The sequence below is a fragment of the Humulus lupulus genome, chromosome 9, assembly GCF_963169125.1.
Source record: "Humulus lupulus chromosome 9, drHumLupu1.1, whole genome shotgun sequence".
Classification (NCBI taxonomy): domain Eukaryota; kingdom Viridiplantae; phylum Streptophyta; class Magnoliopsida; order Rosales; family Cannabaceae; genus Humulus; species Humulus lupulus.
Window position 1 is genome coordinate 51561592 of NC_084801.1, and position 24282 is coordinate 51585873.

The following is a 24282-nucleotide window of genomic DNA, read 5'->3' on the forward strand; positions in this document are numbered from 1 at the left end:
TTGAAAAGAGAATATTAGTGTGTGTTAGGCTGTGTTTTCTGTGGAATTATGTTGTTTAAGTCATGCTAAAGGAGTTGGGATTAATTGGTTGTGAGTTGGGGGGCTTTGGAATGGTTTAAGGTGAGGTTTGAAGCTTAGAAATGATGAGTTTTCTAGGCACGAAGGGGAGAGCGCTGCGGCCCTAGGATGAAAAAGGGCCAAGAAGGCTCGGCCAAGGGAGGGCGCCGCGGCGCGTGTGCGGTTAAGCATGAGTGTGGTTTTGTTTTAAGGCTAGGGCCACGGCTAGGCTTTAGGGGCCGCAGCCCTTGGTTGCACACATGAGTTTTTGAGGGTTTTAGGCACAGGAAAGTGGTCTAGTGTGCTCGGGATTGGTTTCACCACCGTGCTTGGTGGAATTTGGATTCCCAGGAGTTAGTTTTGTAACTGGAAACCTATATCAAAGTATTAATGGAACCCTATACTTTGGTTGTGACTAGGTGATAAAGGCTTAGGCTCGGGAATGGATCGTGCTTGAGAGGCGTTGCTCGTAATTCAATAACTGCACAAATTAAAGGTAAGAAAACTGCACCTGGTTGAATATATGCGACGGGACTAAGGGTTCCCTATTGTAAATGCTTGAAAAGATGGTATTATGCCATGCAAGACATTTAGTGAACCAACGGCCTAAGGGTGCCAAGGGTTTCACTAGCGCACAGGGCGCGGCTCGGCCACTGGTAGCCGAGGACAGCTTATTATGCATTGAGCTCAGTTTAAGCGGGCCGGAGTCAGTGGGTTAAACAAAGGGTGCGCCCTAAGTCGTCGGCCCTGAATATTATGTGATATGAGTGTTATACGTGATAGAGTGTTTCTTGAATCCGATTGTATATGCTGAATATCTGTTGGGGATTATCTGATGGGAAAACATGCATAATGAATTAATTGTCTGCTATTATTGTTTGAGTTGTTTATGATGTTTCCTTGCTGGGCCTTGGCTCACGGGTGCTACATGGTGCAGGTAAAGGCAAGGGCAAGTTAGATCAGCCCTGATTGGAGAGCTCAGCGAGCAGAATGTACATAGCCAGGTTCTCGGCCGCCACGGTTGAGGTCTAGGCAAGGACGTGAAACCTGAAAACTGACTATTTTGCCTTAGTATGGCTAGAGAATACTCATGTACTTTTTGGAGTCTGTAAACTTATTCTAACTTTTTTTTTCGTATGGGATCCCATGTTTACTACAGTTTAAATATATTAAATGAGTGTTTTGAGACCAAAACCTTCTTAACCTTAGCTCTTACATGTCTAGTGACACGTTTTCAAAATAATGACTTGATTAGCGAGTCTTGCACCTTTTATAAGTACACAGTGTAACGGTCTTGGCTATCCAGGGCGTTACATGGTTATTGTCTTTGAATATGAAGAGGTGCATTTGATATTTAACATATATTCAATATTTAATTGTTTAAACTAATTATTAGTGTAGGCCCTAATTATGCAAATTAATTAAATTTTCCAATTCTCAATACCATATTTATAATATTTGAAAAAAAAAACACAATAATTAGCCCTATATTGTTGTAGCCGAAATTAATGATTACAATACAGAAAGTGTTTGTAAACAATTATACAAAAGACATCACTAATCATGGATTGATTTTTTTATTCTTCTTCTTCGAATGACCATTTTTCTTTGTAGTGGACTTTGGTTGAATAGGACAATTCCTTGAATCATGTCCATCCTCACCACAATACTTGCAATGTAATAGCGATTTTTTTAGTTTTCTCTTCTTTGCACCTCCAGAGAATGATTTCGACAAACTGGCTGTAGTTGGTCTACCTTTTGTTTTTTTAATCTGAGAGTCCAAAATATTATTAGGGAATACTCCTTCATCATTTTGAGGATGTTTTAACTCTTCATCTGGAGGCATTTTTTCCAATTCAGCATTCAACTCTGATACAATTTTCATAGCCTTTTGAAATGCTTCTCGCGATCTTGTAGCAAGGTACAACGTGATAGTAGTTTGTGTGGTTACACCACCATACCTAAAATTTTCAATAATTTCGAGATGAGGACACTTTCTTTCATTACCTTGAGTTAACAGGTGAACTTCTTTAGCATCTTTTAGCCAACGTCTAATTACCAAACAAATTGGCAAACTTCTTCTCTCCAAATTCTTCAATGAAATAAAAATATGTCTACATGGAATTCCTTTTGTCTTAAGAGAATAGCAATCACATCGCACATCATCCCCATCATTGGAGATTAACACTTTGCGCTTTAATCCAGAACCAATATATTTTTTCACCAAATAAAGAGTGTAACCTGGTATCTTATCATCCTTTAGGACAATATAATTATCGCCACGTCGTATCTCCTTTCTTATCCTTGTAAAAATTTCCCTTGTGAAAATTAAAGAAATTTCATCCTCCACACACGGCATAGTTGTCTGGTTCAAAACTAGTTCAGTCAAATTAGTTTTGTAGTGTTCTTTCATCTCGTTGTAACGCAACATAGATAAAGCATGGTCAAAGTGTCGTATAAACATCCACAATGGTATTTTATTTTGCAAATCTCTTTTCAAGAATGCATTCATAGATTCGCATATACCGGTAGTAGTAGCTCCACCAAAATAAATACCACGTAGAAAAGTATCTGCCCACTGCTTTCTTGTGCCATATTGTGCTTCCACCCATGCATTTCCTGTCAATCTATATTTATTCACAGTCACTTTCCAATTATCCTCCCATTCTTCCTCCTTGTAATACCTATATTTTTGTAAAAAAGAAAAATATAAATGTATTCATATTATAATTGAGAGAATCAGATAAAACACCATTTAATGTATTACCTGAAAATAAATTTCTTCAATTCTTGATGGAATGCTATATTGTGTACATGGTGCATTGCATTTTTTAGTATGTGCCACGAGCAAATACGATGTGGAACACCAGGCATAATATTATCCAGTGCTTTGTTCATTGCTTTGCAACCGTCCGTCAAAACTGCTGACGGCATCTTACCACCCATGCACTCTAAAAATGTTTCCAATACCCAATCATATGTGGTCGAAGTCTCATTATCAAGAAGTGCAGCTCCAAACACACACGTTTTGTCATGATTATTAGACCCAAGTAGTATTACTAATGGATTTCCGTACCTATTAAACAAAAAACTAATATGATATTTGATATTTTACTAAGAAATCGATATAAGGTAAAAAAAAATTAAAAATACCGATTGGTTTTGTAAGTAGAATCAAAAGCCAAACAATCACCAAATAATTGGTAATCAACCTGGGAAGTCCCGTCAGACCAGAATAAAATTTTCAATCTATTTTCTTTATCTAAATCATACTTGTAGAAAAACATGTTGTCCGGCCCTTTTTTTGCTTCGAGATAACCTATTGCTGTGGACGTGTCACAATCATCCCAAGTTGAATATATTTTACAAATTCCCTTGTACAAGTCATCTTTGATACATCCCACATTTTCCCAACCATCATGAACTTCTACCATGTAATTCCAAATTTGGGAGGTCTTAGTTCTGGCTCTCTTCATTGACATAATTTGTTCCCTCATCTCGTCCCTAAATATTCTATGAGATCTAAGAAATGGTTTTTCACGAAAGAAGGAAAACTTATGGTTGTGATGGTTATTAAAACACTTAGTAATCCAGTGGTTAGTTTCCCTATTTAAATTTATTCTAAACTCTGCATTACAACCCGTTCTTGTTAGAGCACGAGCTTCTTTACACCTATTATCAAGATTACAATATTTTTTTTCTCTAAAACCTTCGTTTGAACACACCCAACTTCTAATGTGTAAAATACCTTTTTTGTCCTCTCTCTTCAATTTTTTTCTAACACTAAACCCCATCATTTTCGCATACAAAAAATAACAATATTCTGCTTGTTCAATACTTACAAACTCCTTGCCTTTGAAGTCCGAAAACTGAATATGTTCTAGTTCTTTGTCAATATCCAAAAATTGAAGCAGCCTCCTCCATTGCGCAATATCAGGTTCAGTCCATTCTTCGTTAATGCCACATTCAACATTGTCTTCTAGTACATCTTCATCATTTGTCTCTTCCAAACGTGTTCCCCCAGCAGGGTCTACTTCATGTTCAGAAGATAAGGATTTTGTATCTTCTTGTTCAGCTTCCAAACCATTTTCGTAACTAGTCATTTCTCCAGCCTATTCCTTCTAAAAAAAAAATTCGAATGGTGTGTAGCACTATTCAATATTTTTTTATATTTAAACTGATTATATTATTAAAATTGCATCAATTAATATAATTAGTGGGGTGATTGAAAAGTTGATGCTTATAAATTTCGAAATTATAATAACATTAATTAATATAATTAGTGGGGTGGTTGAAAAGTTGATACTTACAAATTTTGAAATTATAATAGCATTTAATATAATTTTGCAATTTTGAAAATATGTATAAATCCAATAATATTTCAAAATTTTCATTATAATTTTTTAAATTTCATTAGAATTTTCGAAATTAGGGTTTAGATAACCACAGTTGTGCAATATTAATTTTTTTTTAATGTTAGGATATAGATAGTTAGTTAGAGTCTTTGAATATGAATATGTGCATTTAATATTTAACATATTTTCAATAATTAATTCTCCAAAATAGTAATTAGTGTAAGCCCTGATTAATGTATAATAATATAATTGTTATAATTTTAAAAAAAAAATACTAAATCATTTTTGAAACCATTGTGTTTTGATGGGAAGTTGAAAAGTTGTAATTTTAATAATTATATATAATTTTTGGCATAATAATAGGTAATTTCGAAAATATGTGTAGGTTCTATGAACTTTTGCTTTGTAATTAAGAATCACCAGAATGTTTAACCAATAGAACTACACTTAAATTTTTAGAAATTATAATAACATTTAATATAATTAGTGGGGTGGTTGAAAAGTTGATGCTTATAAATTTCGAAATTATAATAGCATTAATTAATATAATTAGTGGGGTGGTTGAAAAGTTGATACTTACAAATTTCAAAATTATAATAGCATTTAATATAATTTTGAAATTTAGAAAATATGTATAAATCCAATAATATTTCAAAATTTTCATTATAATTTTCGAAATTAGGGTTCAGATAACCACAATTGTGCAATATATTTTTTTTATTTAATGCTAGGATATAGATAGTTGGTTAGAGTCTTTGAATATGAAGATGTGCATTTAATATTTAACATATATTCAATAATTAATTGTTCAAAATAGTAATTAGTGTAAACCCTAATTAATGTATAATAATATAATTCTTATAATTTTCAAAATTTTCATTACAAATTTCGAAATTAGGGTTTAGAGAACCACAATTGTGCAATATTAATGCTTTTTTTATTTAATGCTAGGATATAGATAGTTGGTTAGAGTCTTTGAATATGAAGATGTGCATTTAATATTTAACATATATTCAATAATTAATTGTTCGAAATAGTAATTAGTGTAAACCCTAATTAATGTGTAATAATATAATTGTTATAATTTTCAAAATTTTCATTACAAATTTCAAAATTAGGGTTTAGAGAACCACAATTGTGCAATATTAAAAAAAAAATTATTTTAATGCTAGGTTATATATAGTTGGTTAGAGTATTTAAATATGAAGATGTACATTTAATATAATTAGTGGGGTGGTTGAAAATTTGAAAGTATTATATTATATTTAAACATGATAAAAATTAATAGGATTTAGATAATAACAATTAAAAATTAATAAAAAATAGAGAATATCATAAATTAATATGGGAAGTTGAACAATTTACATCCATAATAATTATCTTTGATGTACAAAATTATAAATTTCAAAATATTATTGGATTTTTTTTTTTTTGCATTAAAATAGGGTATTTCGAAAATATGTATAGGTTCTATGAACCTTTGCCTTTTAATGTGAACATGTCATTTAATAATTGTAGATAAAGTTGTGTTGATAGAATAAATGTGGATTAATTCATTTATAAATATATAACTATTATATTTATTTTTATTATTTTATTGGGAAGATGAATATGTATCTTTTCAAATGAATAAGTCTTTCTAATTAAACATGCAATGTTTTGTTATATAAATATTGAAATTCAAATGTTCCCACATTTTCGAAATTATATGATAAAATTCGGATTATTAGTATATAATAGGATTTAATACATGCTGAAATTTGTGCAACAAATATAAAAATGATTTTTTAAACTATCTCAAATCGACACATTGGACAAAATTTACTAGTTTGTAGCCACTGAACAATACATTTTTCATGATATGTGTGTGTGCAAGGTAACTTTGTAGCTTCCAAACCAACATGAACATTCTCAAAGCAAATAGAACATACAATTTGATCATCTTTAATCAAAACTTTCTCCAATCTTTCAATGGATTGCTCGCTTGCCGCCACGAAATTAATAGTCATATTATCCATATAATCCTCACTATCAACGTCACCATCAATGCCAGAATCATGTTGTGGAGGAAGATCATAAACAAAAACATGAACATCCACTTTTACACAGAAATTAAAATCCTCTTCATTCCACATCTTTCGAGCGTAATCAATAATTTTATCTGAAAGAAAAAATATAGAAGGATGGAGATAAGCCTCACCTAGCATCTCGTCAAGGATAACTTTGGCATGATTATTTTCATTGGCCATCAACGTTTGTCTTGAAAGAAATACAATAGTATCGCAACAAATAGAGTCTTCCATGCCGTTATCGACCATCCAATTTGTAAAATTTGGTTCCCTACTAGTTAGTGGATGTCGTGAAAATTTTGCGAAGAGGTGAATAACAAAGAAAGAATCAGAACCTTCACCTAGTCTAATGGTGTTATCAATATCACCTGTTACTATTTGGTAGTATGGATCACCTATAATTTCGGGAGGAGCCATAATCCGGGACTAGAATGGTTACTTTTCCGTTATAACTATAAGCAAAAGATGAGATATGTAGAGAATATAAGAGGAGGAAATCTATAAAATATATAGAATCAACTTGTGTGTTCACATAAAATAGAGAGAATAAAAGACATCAATGAAGTTGTTGTGTTTTTAAAAAAATATTATAGGTACAATTAATAACATTGGTTGAAATTTGTTACATGATAAAAACATAGGGAAGATAAATAGTGGTCACTTGGTGAGATGGATAAGCTACCAATCTTAATTTCCATTAACATGGTTTTTTTTTAGATTTAAGAAAGGTAACCGAATTTTTTTAAATTTATTTATTTTATTAATAATTTAAATTAATATTATATTTTGGTTGTTTCATTAAATTCTCAAAATTTATTTAGTTTTTAAGAAAAATTAATTAAATTTTTTAATATCTTCCAATCATCAAATTAGAAAGTTTTATCTTATCAAATTTGTACTTAATTTTAATTTTTTTTAAATTCATTTAATTAAAAAATTATGATAATTGTATTAAATTGCATAAATTATTATTGTTATTTTTTTCTGTTTTTTAAAATAAAAAGGCCAACCGTACGTGTACATGCACAAAAAATTTAGTTTTCGTTGAGGGTAATTAATCTATGGTTAGTTTCATTTTTTAGGGAATCTTGGATTGAAATTTTGATATTCATATAATATCATAGAGTCTCGGATAGTTGTACAATATATTTTCAGTTGATACAATTGAGAATTTATAAGGGGATCCGATCCCGAAAAATTATTACTAGATAACATTGCACTAAGTAGACCTAATTATGACATAATGAACCGTTCCAATGTACACTAGTAAACAAATACTACCACTAGGGTCTCATATAGTTGTCATTCTGAGTAAGATAGAGTAGTGAATTTAGAAGGGGATCTGATCCCGAAAAAATAGTACTAGATAACATTGCACTAAGATATAGTAGTGAATTTAGACGGGTATCCGATCCCGAAAGATTATTACTAAATAACATTGCACTAAGCATACCAAATTATGACATAATGAACCCTTCCAACGTACACTAGTAAACCAATACTATCACTAGGGTCTCATATAGTTGTCATTCTGAGTAAGATAGAGTAGTGAATTTAGAAGGGGATCCGATCCCGAAAAATACTACTAGATAACATTGCACTAAGATATAGTAGTGAATTTAGAAGGGGATCCGATCCTGAAAAATTATTACTAGATAACATTGCACTAAGCAGACCTAATTATGACATAATGAATCGTTCCAACGTATACTAGTAAACCAATACTACCGCTAGGGTCTCATATAGTTGTCATGCTGAGTAAGATAGAGTAGTGAATTTAGAACGGGATCCAATCCTGAAAAATTATTACTAGATAACATTGCACTAAGCAGACCTAATTATGACATAATGAACCGTTCCAACGTACACTAGTAAACCAATAATACCGCTAGGATCTCATATAGTTGTCATTCTGAGTAAGATAGAGTAGTGAATTTAGAAGGGGATCCGATCCCGAAAAATACTACTAGATAACATTGCACTAAGATATAGTAGTGAATTTAGAAGGAGATCCGATCCTGAAAAATTATTACTAGATAATGTTGCACTAACCAGACCTAATTATGACATAATGAACCGTTCCAACGTACACTAGTAAACAAATACTGCCGCTAGGGTCTCATATAGTTTTCATTCTGAGTAAGATAGAGTAGTGAATTTAGAAGGGGATCCGATCTCAAAAAACACTACTAGATAACATTGCACTAAGAAATAGTAGAGAATTTAGAAGGGGAGAAAAATTATTACTAGATAACATTGCACTAAGCAGACCTAATTATGACATAATGAATCGTTCCAACGTACACTAGTAAACCAATACTACCGCTAGGGTCTCATATAGTTGTCATGCTGAGTAAGATAGAGTAGTGAATTTAGAAGGGGATCCGATCCTGAAAAATTATTACTAGATAACATTGCACTAAGCAGACCTAATTATGACATAATGAACCGTTCCAACGTACACTAGTAAACAATACTACCGCTAGGGTCTCATATAGTTGTCATTCTGAGTAAGATAGAGTAGTGAATTTAGAAGGGGATCCGATCCCGAAAAATACTACTAGATAACATTGCACTAAGATATAGTAGTGAATTTAAAAGGGGATCCGATCTTGAAAAATTATTACTAGATAACATTGCACTAAGCAGACCTAATTATGACATAATGAACCGTTCCAACGTACACTAGTAAACCAATACTACCCCTAGGGTCTCATATAGTTGTCATTCTGAGTAAGATAGAGTAGTGAATTTAGAAGGGGATCCGATCCCGAAAAAATACTACTAGATAACATTGCACTAGGATATAGTAGTGAATTTAGAATGGCATCTGATCCCGAAAAATTATGACTAGATAACATTGCACTAAGCAGACCTAATTATGACATAATGAATCGTTCCAACGTAAACTAGTAAACCAATACTACCGCTAGGGTCTCATATAGTTGTCATGCTGAGTAAGATAGAGTAGTGAATTTAGAAGGGGATCTGATGTAGTGCACCAAAAAAAAAATTTAGATTATATAAATTTTGTGATTTATTTTATTTAAATTTTGTGATGAATTGTTTTATTTAAATGTTGTTTATTTTATTTAGTTGTTGTTTGTTTTAATTGATTTGTTTGATTAAATTGTTAGAATTGTTTGGTATAATCTTTTGAATTTAAATTTGTTAATTGTTTGTTTGGTTAATTAATTTAATAAGTGAATAATTGTGTAACATGTTTATTTTACTATTAGCATTACATTTTAAATAAGTGTGACAATTGAGGTAATTATGTGAGTTTTGGTTGAATGCACTAAGGTGCATGGTAGATAGTGATGCACCCTAGTGTTTTAGTGTGTGCTAGTATATGGTAATAGGGTGCACATGTGTGGATTTTCTACACATTTTATAATTGTCATTTATTGATATTTTTGGGTAGTTTTATTTTAATAAATAGGAAAATAAATAAATAAAATTCAAAAAGGGGAAGTGTTGGGCGTGTAGTGTGTGTAGTGTAGTGGGAAAGGGATTGTTTTTTTTAAGGCAATAAAATCAAAAATTGGAAGACACTAGCTATTTTGGGATAGGAATGTGATCACCCTTTATTCTTTTATATCTATTATCATAAAAGAAAATAATAAGAAATTAAGAGAAAATAAATGGAAAAAGGAAATTTACCATTTTATGTTGGTGAGGCTTTATTGAGAGAGTTGAATAAAGGGGAAAGGAAAGGAAGAGGAGAGCATTTTCCTTGTGGTTGCCGTGACCTAGAGAGAGAGATAGAGAGAGTGTGGCGTGTAGAGAGAGAAGGAGAAGAAGAAAGAAAGGAAGAAAGAAGAAGAAGGAGAAGAGGAACCAAGTCTAGAGTATGTTTTTCTTGTATTTTTGTTTGTCCAATCTCTTTTCTAACTTTGTTTAATTATTGTGTGTGATTGGATTTCTTTCTGCTCCTCATGGTGGTTTTCAAAAAAAACCCTAGGCTTGAACAAGGGGTGGTGAAGTTTGGGTGTTGATCATTTTGTATTCTTGATTTTACAATCAAGAGAGGTATCAAATCTATAACCCTAATGTTATGATGTTCATGGATTGATGGAGTGTTTTCTTATTATTTTATGCATGAGTTTATGTTGTTGGGTTTGATTTTATGGTTGTGTAATAAGAATATGTGTAGTGATGATGAATATTTGAAATACATGAAAAGAATAGGTTATTTGTTTATTGGATGTGTTTCGGCCTAGAGGGATTTTCAAAAGCATGATGGTTATTTTTTTATTATGTTTTATGTCAATGAAAATTTTAGAAACATGATAGGTTGTGGCAAGATCTTGTATGAAGTTATGATGATTGTGATTTTTGGAATAATTGCATGATAATAATGTATTGAGAATATATGTGACACAAGATCAATGGTGGTTGTTGTTCATGACTTGTGAATAAGTTCTAAGGTGAACGATAAATTATTGTATACTCATGATGTGATTAAAATGGATAAAGAAGTTAGAAGCATGCTAGAGTTTGTGTTGAAATATTGTGCATAATTGAGCATGAATTTTGTGAAAATAATGAAAGGAATAAATTTTATGATTTAATGTGCTTGCTGATTTTTGTACAAAAATGATGTTGTTCATGATGAGATTAATGTTTTGAGTGCTCAAATAAAGTTTGCAAATGTTTTGATGTTTTAAGAAATTTAATGTGAAAGTTAATTATGCTTTGAAATGATATTGTGTGTAAATAATTACCTACAGAATTTTTATTGAATTTTTAGAAAAATATGAGGTTTTAAATTGAGTATGGTGATTTTTAAAGATAAAAAAATAGTTGCTGGAATTTTTGTAAGAAAATGTGAAGTGTGTTTCACTAAAATAAATTTGATGAGTTTTTGGAATAAATTATTATCCTAAGTTATGGTAATATTAAAAATGGTATTTTAATATGGTATAAATGCATATTTTGACAAGTTATGATTTTCCTTTATTTTGATTGAGAAAAATATTTAGATTCTATTTATTGTGATTTTTTTTAAAAGAATTTAAATTGTGGCTGAAAGTTTGGTTTAAAAAGTTTAAAAATGATTATTTAATTGTCACATATGGAATTATGTTACTTAAAACTAAGTCTTAAATAATTTAAATAAAAATATATTTTTCCCACACTTAAAAATATATTTTCTCACACCATTTATGTAACACAATTAACCAATGTTAAAATTTGTTTTTCTAAAGAAACATATTAAAAATAGGTATTTTAATTAATTCCAAGCTTTTTGTTAATTCTTTGTAATTTGATATTAATAAATGAAATTGTCACATATTTTATTTTTGAGCTAAATCAAATTATTTTATAAAATAAAATAATGTTTTGAGAAATTTAATCAACTTAGAAATTTTAAGAAAAATAAAGCATGTTATATGTCTATTAATTTCAAAACAATAAAAGTAAGAAATGTAGAATTATCGTTTTTAAAACGTTGCAATTACGTAATGTTCCCACGTATGCATGTTACATGCAAATCCACTTTTACGTCAAAAATTATGTTTATCATTCAACTATGTGGTTTTTATAAAAAGATCATGCATGTAAAATAGGTAAAATGAGCATTATTCTTTTATGGCTTTATGTGTAGTTAAGAATAATTGTGTGTTATGTATAACTGTTATTATGGGTGCATGGCCCATGCACACATGAGTTGTATGGAAGGGCAAATTAGTAATTTTATGAACCTAAGAAATATTGTTTTAATTATGATATAGGCTCGTTGAAAGGTTGTGAAATTTCTTAGCTTGGACCTGAGGTAAGGAAGTTAGATAGATTCTATGATTTTATGCTATGAATGGTTAAGACTGTTGTATGAATGTCATAATGTGATGATATGTTGAATATGATATGTTTATGGATGTTAGATACATCCAACGAGTTACTATAGATAAAGACGTAACTCCTAGGGCGGACGCGCCGAGGTTATTCAAGGATCAGAGACTCTTGTTTACCTCATAGGGTGACATGGACAACTAGCGAGCCATGCTCATCATGTATGCTGTATGAATATGATTAGGGTGACATGGACAACTAGCGAGCCATGCTCATCATGTACGCTGTATGAATATGATAGGGTGACATGGACAACTAGTGAGCCATGCTCATCATGTATGTTGTATGAATGTGAAATGATGATATGTTACGAAAATGTTATGATATGCCATGATGTTTTAGATGAACGTTAGTGTTTGTATTTGTTGTATTCTTACTTGCTTATTGTTTGTACTTCCTTACTGGGCTTTTAGCTCACCCCCCTTACTTTCCTTCCAGGTAGCAAATAGGATTTCTTTATGGCAAGCGTGGTGACGTGAGGAGTTCTATCATCGTGGGGTGTATGGCATGGGGTAATCCTATGGACGAAAAAACGATCATCTTAGAACGTCATTTAAATTATGTTTTGTTTTAAGAGACTTTCCTAATTATCAGTGGGACTCAGTTATTTAAATTTTTGTTTCTTTTGAACTTTGCATAAAAATTTGTGTTTTCTTTTAAAACTAATGGCGCCAACTTGCATGGTTTTAATCAAGTCCCCACTGAGACTTTGATAATGAATGGTATTCTTTTATAAACTATGTTATACGAATGTTTTATAAGTATTAATTTAGAGCATTCTTTACATCCGATCTCGGAAAAATATTACTAGATAACATTGCACTAAGATATAGTAGTGAATTTAGAATGGCATCTGATCCCGAAAAATTATGACTAGATGACATTGCACTAAGCAGACCTAATTATGACATAATGAACCGTTCCAACGTACACTAGTAAACCAATACTACCACTAGAGTCTCATATAGTTGTCATTCTGAGTAAGATATAGTAGTGAATTTAGAAGGGGATCCAATCCTGAAAAATTATTACTAGATAACATTGCACTAAGCAGACCTAATTATAACATAATGAATCGTTCCAACGTAAACTAGTAAACCAATACTACCGCTAGGGTCTCATATAGTTTTCATGTTGAGTAAGATAGAGTAGTGAATTTAGAAGGGAATCCGATCCCGGAAAAATATTACTAGATAACATTGCACTAAGATATAGTAGTGAATTTAGAATGGCATCCGATCCCGAAAAATTATGACTAGATAACATTGCACTAAGCAGACCTAATTATGACATAATGAATTGTTCCAACGTACACTAGTAAACCAATACTACCACTAGAGTCTCATATAGTTGTCATTCTAAGTAAGATAGAGTAGTGAATTTAGAAGGGGATCCGATTCCGGAAAAATATTACTAGATAACATTGCACTAAGATATAGTAGTGAATTTAGAAGGGCATCCGATCCTAAAAAAATATTACCAGATAACATTGCACTAAGCAAACCTAATTATGACATAATGAATCGTTCCAACGTACACTAGTCACCGAGATAACCTATACTATATGTAATAATATACAGTGCATTATATTTTTTTCAACTTGTACTTACATTTTTCTAATTTTTTTTATTTTTCATATTTTAAACAATACATATAAATAATAATTTTTTTAAATATTTAAATAAATAATATTAAAAATATATATATATATAAACTTGTTAAAATAAGAGGCTTTTTCATAAAAAAAGACATTATTTTTTAAAAATAATGATGAAAATAATATAAAATAAGCTTTTTGAAATTAATAAAAAAAAGAAATTAAATAATGTCAATAATTTTTTTGAGAAAAAGTGTTAGAAATGAATATAAAATTAATTTTTTGTTTAATTAATGGAGTGTCTTTATATATTATTGGAGTGCAAATATAATGTCTCTAATATACAAATATATATTTTTTATTTTGAAACAACAAACAAATTTTTATTTTAAAAATTTCAATTAAGGTTTTTATAATTTTAATTTCGTTTTGTATTATTAAAATAATTTTCATTATTAATAAAATCAAATCAATACTATAATTTAATGATTTATTAAATTCTTGATTTTTTTTAGTTTAGGATAAGAATTAATTAAATTTGTAAATATCTACCAATAATAAAATTATACAGTTTTACCTTATCAAATTTTTATTTAATTTCATTTTTTTAAATTCATTAAATCAAAAAATTGTGGTAGTTGTATTAAGTGTCTTAAATTATTATTGCTATTTTCTATTTATTTTTTTAATGCATTTAATTATTCAAATTTGTAATTAAAATTATAGTGGCTGAAATTAATGGGTGATTTTTATTAAAAATTTAATATTAAATTATAAAAATTGGTAGTAGCCGAAATTAATTGATAAATGATTCAAAAAGACAATATTAAATGTTGCTACATGATTACTAATTACATTTGGGAAGTAACAACATATTAATTATTTATTCATTAAATTAAGAAAGTGTGATTCTTGTATTAAATGATATAGTTTAATATTGTTATTATTTTTTCGGTTTTTGAATTTTTTTTTTGTTTTTTGTTAAATGCATTTAATTTGTGAAATTGCTTATTAAAATATAGGTGGCCGAAATTAATGGGTCTCTTTTATAAAATAGAAATAATATTTAATTAATGTGAATGCATGATTAGTGTTTACATTGGGAAGTTACCACATATTAATTATTTATTCTTTCAATAATATTTTATTAAGAATGTGAAAGGTTGCATTGTTTCTTCGTAACACACACTATAAATATATTCCCATATAACCCAAACCGATTGTCCTATTTTTTTTTTAAAAAAAAAATCAAGTTTTACAAACATTCAACTACCATGTCTATCATCAACATATCAGATTCAACCTATTCAAAGAATGAAGATAACTCTTCACCCTTTGATTCTAAAGATGATGAAGTAAATTCTCCATTGAAGAAGATTAAGGTTGAGAAGTTTGACAATGATGCAAAGTCTCAATTGAAGAATATCAAGACTGAGAAGTTTAGCGGTGGTGAGAAATATGTGAATCCACTTGATGCTCAACTAGAGTACAATCCAAATATAATATATTTCGATATTATGTTCCAAAAATTTAAATCAGTCGTCTACTTGAATTGAAGAACAACATGGATGAATTTGTTCGAGAGATGACAAGATGCACTTTTGCGATGCAAACTCTGCATGAATCAGTGGCCAACTATTTTGATGCAGAGAGGAAAAAGAACGAGGTGTGGGAGAAATATTTGAAGGAGAAGGAGAAGAAGATGACAAAGAAGAATGGGAATTTCTAAAATGCTTCAAGTGTTTTTTTTTTGTTTTTTTTTAAATTTATTGTTTCTATGTGTTTCCTTAGGTCTTACTATAATATTTTTATTCTATTATGTTTTAATTTTTTTTTATGGACATTTTCTTATGAGGATTTGTTATGAAAAGAAACTTTTATTTCTTTTTGGGTCTTCAGATAAAATCTTATTATATTTATTTATTAATAATGTTAATAATTTTGTTGGAGTGAAATTGTCCAAAAAAAATTTTAAAATTAATGCTGAAATTGTATATTAATTTTCAGTTTTCAATGTAAAATTTTAATTAAAAATTAACAATTTACCATTAAGCAAACTCTAAATTAATGGATTTTATAAATTACCTAACCAATTATATTAAATGAATAAGATTCCTTATTGGGCAATATATGACTAATGAATAAATATCTAATTTCAAAACAGCATAATTTGATTTTCCCAAGAGAATACAAAGTGATGCTTCTTTTAAAAAATCAAAATAGTTTTTTAATGCTAGCTGAATTTATTTTTTTAATTAAAACATGCCGAAAATAATGATTTAAAAAAAGTTTTAATTAAAAAATATATTTTCAAGGTAAAGAATATCAATAGTTATTGGTTATGATGTAATCTTATCAATAAATGTTCATTTATTAATAATAGAAAATTTGAAAAGTTGTATTGTTTTGTAGTTTATGGAAAAAATAAAATTAATTAAGTTAACATTTTTTGGGAAAAAATGAAGAGTTGTATTGATTCATTTTACCTATAATCAAAGTAGTTTGGCATAAATCAAAGTTGTTTTTTCTTTTTAAATTTGTATTTTATACTGTAATATGGAAATATTTATTTCTTATTTTTGTTTTGATGTTCTATTATTGTTAGAAAAATCAATAGTCATCCATTATTTTATGGTACATAAAAAATCATTAATTAGTTGTGATTTCCAATATAAGATTTAAATAATAAAATCTCAAATTTGAAATAATAATTTCGAAATTAAAATTTAATACATTAAAGAAATAAAAAAATATATATTTCAATTAGTTCATTGGAAATTACATATACTTGCACCAAATAATATTTAAAATGCTACATTGGAAATTAAACAAACTTATTTCGATCAACAATATAAAAATACAAAAGTAAACCAAATTACTACTCCACATCTCCCTATTTATTGATTACATTGTTACTATCAATGATATCTTGATTATGGTCTTCAGATATTTGAGATGCTTCATATAGTTGCTGTACAAAACAATAAATAAAATTAGATAAACATATACCAACCAGATAATGTTTCATACTGTAAAATTATGAAATTAATTAAGATATACCAACTAGACGACGAAGTTGATGGATATTATTATTTGAACCATTTAACCTATCTCTAGATTCAAGGATCTTTGTAACCAAAATATTTTGCAAACCAACAACCATTGTGAGCAAAGCATTTACTTTTTCCACCCCAACCTGTAAAAAAATAAATTAATATAAAATTTCAAAAATAATTAAAATAATAATAATAATAGAAAATAATACATACACATTTTACATGGTCTGGAATTTGAAGGTTCCCTTTGTTTACATCTGATGGTATATTAATGGTCATTGCATCACCATCTTCATCAGGTACGACAAAACTCCATGGTGGGATAAGAACATCACGGTCTACCTCATCTACACATACATGGTTTTCATATTCCTAATTTTTAAATAGAAAAAATATTTTAGAAAAATATAATCTAAGTGTTCTAACATAAACATAAAATGAGATCTCAATCATAGACACATATATAGATATGAAGATATTACCTTACAAAAAGAACAATAAGACTCACTATGAAGACAACGTCGAGTTCTACTTTCAAACATTGAAGAGGACGACTCCGAACTTTTCATAGGAGATCTATACCGACGAGCGCGATCTAAAAGCAATTTTGACCTGATTCGATTGGGAGACAATGAGTTATCATAAAAATTTTGTCTCTTCTTTTCAACCCTTCCATCCAAATCCTTAGATCTACTTCTTTTATTCTTCATCCCCTTCCCCTCTACTCCCATGCGTTTTCTCTCTCCCCCTCTATTTTTTCCCCACACGTTTTTTTTTCTTCTTTCTTTCCTTCACATGCTCACGAAATCATGGTGCAATTCTGATTTTTTTATCTTTATTTTTTTTACTTTGAATGAAGAAGAAGAAGAATAGAGAGTTTAAGAAATGAGTGTGCATTTATTATGAAACCCTAATTTTTAAAATTCTAAATTAATTCAAAACTTGAAAAGATAGCTTACCTCTTATTGGTTGGAATCACTATTCCTATTGACCAAAAAAAAAAAAGCTAATTTCGAAATTAATGCAAAAATAAAATTTTTACTTATTGGTAACTTGATGTACCAAGTTACCTACATGTCATGTCAGCATATTTGCACATTTATCTAGGTACCCATATGTGAGTAATACTCATTAAGAACGTTTCCATATATATATATATGATTGCGTGTATGTTGATATATATCATTAGTGAATCTCTCTTTCTAGTTAGCCGGTTTATATATAGACACACGTTAATATATATAATTATAGGGCATTGCTCAAGTGGAGACTGTAAAAACGTCTCCACCGGTGGGGACGTTTATTTTGCACCCTTTGATCAAATAAAGGGGTGTGATTTTCCTAATATTTGGTCTATCTCTCTCATATTTTACTTTGTTATCGATAGGTATCGATAGAGATCGATGGGGACTCGATGATACAGACTTTGGGACTTTTATAGCATACCTCAATAGGCATCGATAGAGATCGATGGGGCCTCGATGGCACAGGTTCTGGGTAGCTTAAGGAAATACCTCGATAGGAATCGATTTAGATCGATGGCGCCTCGATGGCACAGGCTTTTGGGTAGCTTAGGGAATACCTCGATAGGCATCGATATAGATCGATGGGGCCTCGATGGCACAGGCTTCTGAGTTCGATCACCGAAATTATAATCCTAGCGCAACCAAATTGAGGATATTCAACAACTTGTCTCTATACCATGATGATTTTGCAACACATATAAAGGGAGCTTATGTTTTCATTGTATCAAGAAAATAGAGTTTGAAGAAGTCACAAGACAAGTTCTAATCCGATAGGCATCGATAGAGATCGATGGGCCTCGATGGTTCGTCTTTTGGGGTAGTTTAGGGAATACCTCAATAGGCATCGATAGAGATCGATGGGCCTCGATGGTCCGTCTTTTTGGGTAGTTTAGGGAATACCTCGATAGGCATCGATATGACTCGATAAGGGGCCTCGATGACACTCTCAGAATTTTAGAACATACCTCGATTGGAATCGAGAGGACTCGATGATACAAGACTTTTTTAATTTGAGAACAAACTGAGATGGATTACAAACAGAGAACTCTGTTTCGGAAGAGAGTTTCGGAAGAGAGAGAGAGAAAATAGTTCTCTGTTTGTAATTGTGAGAGAATAGTTATCTGAATGGGTTGTGTCAATGGATTCGGAATTGTGAGGGAATGAGAGAGAGTTAGAACAAGGATAGATCACAGCCGTTAATTTGATCAAATGGTGAAAAAAAAAACGTCTCCACCGGTACAGACATTTTTACCGTCTCCACATAAGAAATTGCCTATAATTATATTTGTTCTGCCCTTTTCAATTACATATTTTGAATTAGTTCTACTGCGTATTATTTGATTGATTTTCACGCAATTATCTGTTCGTACATGTTGTCCTTTTTGGGTTTTTCTCCCAAGACGGATTTGTACATTTCAACTGTAAATGCCCCAAATATGAAAGGTATTGACTATAATATCATTTTTTTAGATGAATTTGGGATTGACTCTGATTGGAGGCTAACAGTCAGTTTCTTTGATATGCCAATTGGCTTTAATGGCGCCAATAAATCTCTCAAATGTTCGTTAGGGAAATTATGAAGTAACCCAATTGAGAATGATTCTTTTGTAAAGTATTTTCTGAACAAAACGAGTGATTGAACCATGTTGAGACACTAAGAAAAATTCCTGCCAACACCAAAGACTTCCAATTTCATTAATTAGCTTAGTAAATTTGTTTGTTGCTCCCACCAGTAGTCAGTGGAAAAGTATTCATTTTTTTTAATAGAGAGAAGAGATGTCATTAATGCGTGTGTACAAATACAGTACAAGTTCACAAGCTGAAACAAACAAATTATTGAGCTTAGAATCTCTCTTGGACTTTGTTTCAAGAAAATAAATTTGGGAAAAAGATAACAGAGGTGTGTCACTGATGTATATTTGGAAAGAGATGTATATTTGTTTTATGGAGAGACATTTCAATGCTTCTCTGTTTATCTTTCTTTTCAATGATTCAATAAAAATACTATGGTTGCGTTTGGTAACACTTAAAAAAACAGTTTTTTATTTAATTAATTAAAAATTTGACAATTAAACATAAAATATGTTTAGTAAATTTATTTTTATTTATTATTTTAATTAAAATTTATTAAATTTTAAAAATAGAATTTTTACACTTTCAAATTTTTTTAAACAGTTTTCAATATTTCCTTTATTTTTTTCTTCTATTCTTCAAACCAATACCTTATATTGTTAAACAAAAAATAAAAATAAAAGTTATCAAACACGTTTATTATTTTTTATTTTTAAAAACAAAAATAGTTACCAAACATATTTTTATTTTTTAAAAATAAAAAAACAAAAATAAAATTATATTTCTATTTTTGTGTTTATAAAATTCAAAAACAAAAATTTTACCAAACGAATCCTAAGTGTTTGATGGAATGCCTATGAGCATATTATACACATCTTTCAGCAATTATAATGATGATTTTAAATGACATGTGAACAAACAATTTGTTAGTATCATTTTTCTATAAGAGATTTTAGAATGGCACTTTCTTATAATGATATAATAACATATATTTTCTTTTAAAATCACTTATTATATGTATTGATTATCAAAGTTAATCTATTTATATTTACTTATTTATTTATATTGTAATTGTTCATTATTTTCTTACCAGACCAAAAAATAAGCATTAGAGAATTAGTTGACAATTGTTATGGAGTTAGCATTAAAGGTATGTTTTTTATAGTGTTAATTTTTTATTATTGATAGTGCAAAATTTAGAAAAGTTTGAATATCTTATATATTCATCCATAGTGAGGTAGGTTCCGAGATTTTTGTGTGCTGCGGTGACATAAGGACAAAATCTTATGTGTTGTTTGATTATTTTAATTGATATTGACATCTGGTTATGTTAATAAAATAGGGGAAATGTTGCCCGATTTTCTATAGATCTAGTTATCATTTTTAAAATGTTTTGATTGCATAATTATTTTGATGTTGATCTAATTATTATGTGGATATAATGTAGGTTAGATCAAACTCCGAACATATCTACCCAAGATGTTATTGAATCTAATTTTGTCGATGATGTTGATTATGTTCATTCAACACATACACAAGAGGCACAATCTCTAGGAAATACAAGAGATGAAAATGAGAGTAGAATTACTAAAAGAAAGAGAACATCTCCTGCATGGGATCATTTTGCATTGCAAAAAATTGATGGTAAAATGAAGGCAGTTTGTAACCACTGTGGGAGGAAATTAGGGGGAGAGAGTAGTAATTGGACTAAACATTTACTTGATCATGTGAAAAGATGTCCAGTAATAAAGGACAACTTTAAACGAATCCTAATCCTAATGCAAGTCCTTCAGTCACAGCTTACAATTTTGATTCTGAACTAGGGAGAAAAAAGTTAGCTCAAATGATCATTCTACATGAATACCCTTTATCAATGGTTGAGCATGGTTGTTTTATAGACTATTCAAATACTTTTTGCCCTATGTTTAAAATGGTATCAAGGACTACAATTAGGTTTGATATTTTGAAAATTTACAAGGTTGATAAGGAAAAATGTAGACAAATTTTGGAGAAAAATAGAAGTAGAATAGCTATAGCCACTGATATGTGGACTGTCAATCATCAAAAGATGGGACATATGACTGTGACAGCTCATTTCAAAGATGACTCTTGGAAGTTGCATAGTCGGATTATAAGTTTTAAGTATGTACCATGCCCACATGATGCTGTAATACTTACTGATACACTGAGTTTGTGTCTGTCTTAATGGAATATTGAAGACAAGATTAGTGCAGTGATTGTGGATAATTGTACTGTTAACAATGGAATGATTCCACTTTTGAAGGAAAATTTTAATTCTAGTTGTTTCATTTTAAAAGGAGAGCTACTTCACATGTATTGTTGTGCACATATTTTGAATCTTATTGTCAAGGATGGCTTGTCTGTTATTGGTGATAGCATTGACAAGATTCGAGACAGTGTTGCTTATTGGTCGGCACACCAAAGAGGTATGAAAAATTTGAGGATACTACTCATTCTCTTGAAGTGACATGTACTAAAAAGTTGTCACTTGATTGTCAGACAAGGTGGAATTCAACATACTTGATGCTCAACAGAGCTTTATTGTACAATAGAGTATTTGAATGATTAAAACTACGTGATTCAAGGTATGTTAGATATGTGCCATCATAAAATGATTGGATTAGAGCTCAAAAATTGTGTGACAAGCTGGAAGTGTTTCATGAGGTGACAGAGTTGTTTTCTAGAACCAAGTATCCTACAGCTAATCTTTTTTTCCAAAAGATGTGTCAAATTAAAATAAGAATTAAATCATGGATGATAGCAGAAGAGCCCTTTTATTAGGGATATGGCAACTCAAATGATGTCTAAGTTTTCAAAAGTATTGGGAAGTGATTCATGGGCTTATGACTGTGGCAGTTGTTTTGGATCCAAGATATAAGTTTATGTTGATCAAATATTATTTTCCTACCATTTATGGAAATGACCAATATGAGATTGAAATTGAGAAGGTCCGCAAGCTTTGTTATGAACTACTGGAAGAGTACAACTCTAAGTTTCCCAATCTCAGAGAAAGAAGTTAACAAATGCATAGTGTATCAGCATCTTCTCCAACACAAATTGATGACCTATCTAACTTTGACACATATGTTAGAGTAGCATATGGTGTAGAAAATGGAAGTCGGAGTTAGAACTCTATTTGGAAGAGAAATTGATACCTAGGACTAATGAGTTCTTTGATATATACAATTATTGGAAAGTAACAGGACTCAATATATTGTTTTGAATATGATTGCAAATATATATTTGTTATGTCTATTAGCATTGTTGCTTCGGAATCTACATTCAGTACTGGCAGTAGACATGTGGGTTCACACCGAGGGAGACTTCATCCTTCTACATTAGAAGAATTGATATGCGTTCAAAATTGGTTAATAAATGAAAAAAAAAAGAAGGTAAATATACTTATATATATATATGGAAGACTTCTCAATGGTTGCTACCCATAGATGGGTACTAACAATTATGATGATATGGCAACATAGTGACTTGGTATAGCAAGTCACCAATATGTAAAAAAAAATTCCACATTAATTTTGAATTTTCATATATAATGCTTAAATAAGATTTTTTTTAATTATTTAACTTAATAAATATGTGACCGTCATGTAATCAGGTAGCCTTTCCAAAAATTTAAAAAATCAAAATTTATTTTTAGAAATATTAATTAACAACTATAAATATAGACTATTGATCTTAATCTAATGGTTAATATTAAAGTAATCATCCATGGGTAGTAACCATTAAGAGTGCCTCCATATATATATTCATATTTTTTTCTGTATTATTTTGATATTAATTATTTTTTATTTTCTTTACAGAAGTGACTCCACTTGTCACCATGAATGATGAAGATAATGATGTAGATCCTACTATGGTAATTAATTAAGTTTTTATAAGTCATCAAATAAATTATTAACTTCTATTATTAATACATATATTTTTTTTAGGAGTCATACATAGTTGATCTTGATGATTAAGGTAGCAGGTCAATGAAGAAAAAATTCATTTGATTCTTTTGAAACACCGAAAGTGGAGCGCTATGTCGTCTATGACGATTTTATTATACTTTTTTCTCTTGAGAAACTCTCATTATACTTGGCGAATTCTTGATTTAAATGATGATATAATGATATGATTTCATCTCATTCTCTCATGCTACTTATATACATGCATAGTACGTAAAATTGACATTTTATATGTGGTTTAATATATCCTTAATTCTAAATAGACTTTAGGTGTAAGATTTATATAATTTTTTATTCCACAACTACTTTATAAATATTGAAAAATATGTTGTATATAATTCATTATTATTCTTGTATTTATTTTTGTAAATTTTAAAATAAAAATAAAAACAAAATAAAATATTTGAGGGTGTGGTTGATATGAAGTGTAAAAAATAAGGATTGCAATAAAAAAAATCAATAATTTAGGCTTAGAGATAATTCTAAAATTATAATTTAATGTTTCTTAAAAAAAAAAAAGTTAAATGGGGCAAATGGGGCGAGGCAGACCCGCCCTGATTAAGTCGAGGCGGGGCGACCCGACCCACTCCAAGATACTAATCGGGGTGGGACGGGGCGGCGTAGAGTGTTCGCGGGGTAGAAGTGGGGCGGGGCAGACTCGCCCCATTTAGATGCCTAGGTTGACTACGACAATTCGACAACTCAATGA

General features: G+C 30.0%; 1 protein-coding gene across 1 annotated transcript; it reads right to left on the reverse strand.

Annotated features, from left to right (window-relative positions):
* Nucleotides 1-1618: 1618 nt before the first annotated feature.
* On the reverse strand, nucleotides 1619-4160 carry LOC133799708 (protein FAR1-RELATED SEQUENCE 5-like). Its single transcript, XM_062237710.1, has 4 exons — nucleotides 3900-4160; nucleotides 3211-3269; nucleotides 2825-3133; nucleotides 1619-2741 (listed from the first exon to the last, which is right to left on the reverse strand). Exons 1-4 carry the CDS (start codon nucleotides 4158-4160, stop codon nucleotides 1619-1621), a joined length of 1752 nt encoding a protein of 583 aa, XP_062093694.1.
* Between the last annotated feature and the right edge of the window lie 20122 nt (nucleotides 4161-24282).